General features: G+C 41.1%; 1 protein-coding gene across 8 annotated transcripts in view; it reads right to left on the bottom strand.

The window, feature by feature from the left end:
• The window catches only part of LOC138031775 (TNF receptor-associated factor 2-like), a 122896-nt gene that overhangs the window by 13466 nt on the left and 104430 nt on the right, over positions 1-5000 (bottom strand). For all 8 annotated transcript variants that reach the window (XM_068879416.1, XM_068879407.1, XM_068879400.1 and 5 more), the window contains 3 exons: positions 3334-3633; positions 2127-2187; positions 1386-1490 (listed from right to left, as the gene is read on the bottom strand). In XM_068879416.1, the coding sequence (XP_068735517.1) occupies positions 1386-1490; positions 2127-2187; positions 3334-3476 (309 nt within the window). In that variant the 5' untranslated portion in view covers positions 3477-3633. The remainder of the gene's footprint in view (positions 1-1385; positions 1491-2126; positions 2188-3333; positions 3634-5000) is intronic.

Below are 5000 nucleotides of genomic sequence, written 5' to 3'. Positions count from 1 at the left end.
TTGTAAAGTATAACTCGCGCTGCATTGGAAGAACTCTTTCATTTTCACTTGCCAGTCGCGGGGGGAAAACTAGGACTAAGCATGAAGAGAAATGGAACTTCAAATGGTACAGAGAATTCCCGGAATTTCCAAAGTTTCGAGAAAAAGGACAACCTCCAGAGATTGACCGAAATTTTCGAAACATTCCGTACCATTTGATTCTGTACCGGAATTTCCGGAAATTTTAGTGGACTGGTAAGCGCTCAAGTTTTCGGGCAGGCAGTATTTACAGCGCCCCACCCCATTCTCCTCGCCAAGAATACTGACAGCTACGCAGCCTTGCAACTGAATACGCGAGAATTTTGACAGGTCACGAAGCAATGTCGAAATGACACAAATATTCTTTGTCAGCTGCTATTTAGTTGTTATTCCTTCACATTTCAAACTGCGCTGTCCATGTAGTCTTTTGGATGCCTTGCGCCTTGTGTTAGAAATTTCCAAAGATCGAACAAATAACTAAAAATTTGATTTTACATCATTCAGAATCTTCCTGAAACTTCAAAAGCGGAAACATATCCCATTATTAAAAGTTTTAATTTTCTCACGCATAATTTCGAGCAGTTCATCATCTACCTTGACCGCGACTTCGGCAAAAAAAAACTATCTTCTTTAGACAAAGGAGGGTGCTATATATAATGCGAACTTGTCGATTGTCGAGAAAATTCCTCAGGCTGAAATTTTAAGCTAGCGAGCAAATTACGTCACTTTTCCTTAGGTCCACACCCTCTGAGGTCCAATCGGCCAGTTTTGAACATGAGTGATGGCGGACCGTAAAACAGCCTTTGGATAAAAAATCAAAGTCCAAAATTTTGCCAGTCAGGTGTTAAGCACACAAACTTCAAAATTTTGAGACAAAAAGAAAGTGTTTTTTTTATCATTATGGCAGCACTGTCTATGTTAGGTGTCTAATACGCTTCAGTCAGTTTCGAGTATAAATAAAGTGTATGGATGTAAGTATGTAACAGTGTTGTTTAAAACCATCATCATTTTTCCAGCAATCAGAGTTAGCATGCGTAGCAATAGCCTGCGAACACAGACGTATTTCCGGCTGTCACTGGTTCAGTGACAGCCGGAAATACGTCTGTGTTCGCAGGCTAGCGTAGCAAGCGCTAAAAGAGCAGGAAAGAGGCAGGCAGAGCGAGTTCTGACCAGTCCCCTTTCTTTTCGGCACTCGCTCTGCCTCCCTCCCTCCCTGACCTTTTAGCAGAGAAGGAGGAGGAATGCTTCCGGCAAAACTAAACAACCAACGAATCTATACTGATTTGGAGTGGATACTTGTCTAATCATCCTTGTTACAGCACTGAGATAAACGTATTACTTCTCTCAATTCCTTCTCCACTAAGTACCTCTAAATGCCTGACTTCTCCTTTCCAGGTACATCCATCATCTGTAAAAGTGCAGAACACGACAATAGCTTCCACTTCACGACGCATGAATTTGTCTGCAAAAACCTACAAAGACCATAATATGTTAAACCTTCCAAACGTTAACATAAAAAATCTGACATATTTTAGCCTGGTTCCCACTTGTGCGATAAGCAAAAGCACAAATACAAGCATAAGCATGAGAAAAATCGTGTGAGAACGGGCGCAAAATAAGCATTTACACAAGCGTAAGCACAAGCACAAGGAAAGGAAATTTTCCTTTTTTTTTGTGCCTGTGCGTATTTCACAAGAAAGAACCGGCAAGAGTTAATCATAAGCACAAACACGACGATTCGCACGCCATCTTGAATCTTACTAGGTCTTCTCCCACCTTACCAAGCTTGCGTATGCCAATATTTTCCTCGACTTCTTTCACTGTTTGAACGTCGGAAATTCATCCTTGTGCTTACGCTTGCACTTATCGCACAAGTGAGAACCACGCTTTTGATTAAGCAAGGCCAATCCTATATCGGTTATAATTTCCTCGGTCAGAAAAATAGTTCGATACTCGTCATATATCCGCGCGTATGATATCTCAAACCATCGAAAAGGATGCGTGTATTTGTTCTTTTCCCTCTCTTTCTCTATCTCCAAATAATTTTCATTTCCAAAAATGGATACGTCGCCAATCTACACAGAATTTTACACGAAAAAGCACCAGACCTCATTTCCACGAAGTTGCTGTTTATCAACACGGCAAATCATCACCATTAAGACTTGGTCCCTAGAAAAAACATGAAACATTATTTCACTAAAACATGTGGCTCATGCTTATACATGCTTAAACATGGATCATGCTAGTACACGTTAATATACATGCATATACATGTGGCTCATATTTGATGACGTACCATTATATCAAAAAATTAGTCTCGCAATACCTGCTGTAAACGTTGAGACTATCCCTGCCTTCCAAAGGAGTGCATTTCCATCTGACGTCACGGGTGGCCATATTGGTGTACAGAACAATGCAGTAAAAAGCCTTTTAGGAATTTGACTTGATTATTATGCAAAACTTGTGGGGCCATTTTCTATTTTCGGTTTTCATATGACGTCACGGCCACCAAAACAAAGAAACGCCTGCCATGTTGGTGTCGCGACCCAATCCTCCAGGAATTGAACTTTATTATTGTGCAAACACTTTCTTTTGTCTTCGTTGAAAAACATGGCTGTGGAGAATGGCTACAGAATTGTTTCGTACACCACCATGGAGGTCTCAATGTAAACTAAGAATCATTAGTCAATGTTGTATGGCGATGTAAAATTTATTTTGTAAGAACTGTAGTTTAATGAACTGCTATATTTATTTGTTTACTTGTACTGTTTAACAGTTATCCTTCTTTTTTAGCATCTTGTACAGTCATCCGACTCCTGTGATTATTATATACGTATGTATATTTGTATTAAATGCCAAAGTTTCCCTGGCATACCCCATACCCCGAACATTTTACCTTTTTACCCGAAGGAAAAGGGAATTTGACCTTCGCCTGAGCAGGGTGGGGGAATCTATTTTTTCCCAAGTCGCTCAACGCAGTTTCTTACACGAAACGCTGGAACGTAATGGTGAATGTATTGATTTTTTTGCGCAAATGGCAAATGGCCCCAGAAGAGGGGATTGCAAAAACCTTTGCAGTTAGTTATGGAAGGTACGAAGTAATTTTGCCTTCATGGGAAATTAAATCTCTTTACAATTATTCTTCGAATTACCACTTTTCAACACTCTATACTCGACGCGCGCGCGATGCAACGATAGACCAAAACTCGCATGCAATTTTCCTCTCACATGACCTTCTTCCCGCTACGCACGCGCGGTTGGTAGTTCTCAGTAACATATCTTTTGCGTTCTAAAAGATAAAGCATTTATTCTCACATTAAATTTCCTAGGCAGGAAGAGCAATAAAAATGTCCACAACTTGTCTGCATGGCATCTCGCAAAAGCAGCTCACAGTAGGAACAGAAGTATTTCGCTTCGATTTTTGACTTGTCACGATTTGCCAATTGATAGCCTGGCATATGGATACCGTTTTTTTCTTCCTTCCAGTAATCTCAGCGTGTAAAACCAATACCACATCAAAAGGTCATAAAACTCTGTGTGGGTGGGCGTTCCAACCGCACAAGTTAACTCCTCTGACTTTCTATGCCGTCTGGATATCACTTTCGACTTGGTCACCTGAGGAATCAGAAAACCCGAATCGAGTTACACCACAGAAAAACAGGGGGACAAGTGGTGGGAAGAAATTGACGCATCAATTAGTACAAAACACTGAGATTTTACATTGATATAGTCTTAAATTAGAGCTGATTATGTTGTTGCTCATTCGCTTCCCTCATTCCGCAACAATTAAGCCGGTTAGACACGAGCAGGTTTTCCTTGCCAAGTGCCATTGAAAATTTTCATTGGGTCATGTGTATCAAAGATAAATTTTGTTTGACGAGTTTTGACTTGACAATTTTTTAGTATTTGCTCGTGTTAACAAATGACTAAGCCTTGCTTGGACAAGTTTTCACTGTAGCCAGCAACAAATTATACAGCGGACGACAAAAAACGAAAACGCAGGGCGCCAAAAAACAAAGACTGTTTTACCTGCCGTTTTCTGAACTACAGCTTATGCGTATTTTACGAGAGAAAAAAAAGTTGCTGTCTTGTAGTGGTCTGGGCTTTGCTTGAGCATTGGAAGAGACATGAATCGGAGGCAGTGGGTTCGCCCTTGGGCAACGAAAGTTTGCAAGGTAGTTTTTTTCATGTTTTGATCCCCATATGAATCTACTTTGGTATTCCGCTAGATTTCTTTCGATCGTAGGGATTCCAGGAGAAGAGATGTACTAGAATCGGTCCAAAGAATAGCGCTTTTTCCTGCCATGTGCGCCTGCCATAAAGGGAGCAGGAGAACAAGACCAATGAGCGCCCGCCATTTCTCCATTTCCAGACAAGTCAGCGGTCGTACGGTTTATAATTTCTTACAAGCATATGATACCAAGGAGTCTCGAAAGGCTCCAGGGTTAGAAGATAAATCGATAATAGATTGAGGTAAGCGGTTCCAATTAGCTACAGTTTGTGGTAAGAAACTGTATTTAAACAAATTGGTACGAGCTAAGACTGGAATATAGTGTTCACAATATGTTTGATCTCCTGACAGGTTACTTGAGTGATTCCAGGAAGGGAAGGGCAGGTAGATTATCTAAGGCTTTGTTAAAGAAAATTACTCTTTTCATTTGCCCACGAAGCTTTAAAGTTATCCAGCTAAGTTTTCCCAACATTACTGAAATAGAACCAGGCTCATAACTTTTATAGCCAGAAAGGACAAGTCGTGCTGCTCTACCCATAAGCTGTTCAGTGTGGGGATCCCAAGCACTACTTACAGGAGCAAGGATGGCACGGTCGGTTAGTACGCGGCCTGAGTTCGATTCCCGGATCTCGCATCCTTGTTTCGACTTCTTTCCTTTCCGTGTAGCTAAGTAGCGTTAAATACCCGTAAAACGGAGCACTGATGGAGAGGGGGGGAGTAAAATGAGCACACCGTCGACCTCAGGTTTGTC

This window comes from Montipora capricornis, chromosome 2, assembly GCF_036669925.1.
Source record: "Montipora capricornis isolate CH-2021 chromosome 2, ASM3666992v2, whole genome shotgun sequence".
NCBI lineage: Eukaryota > Metazoa > Cnidaria > Anthozoa > Scleractinia > Acroporidae > Montipora > Montipora capricornis.
Note: the sequence above shows the minus strand (reverse complement) of the source record. Positions and strands in the feature narration are given on the sequence as shown.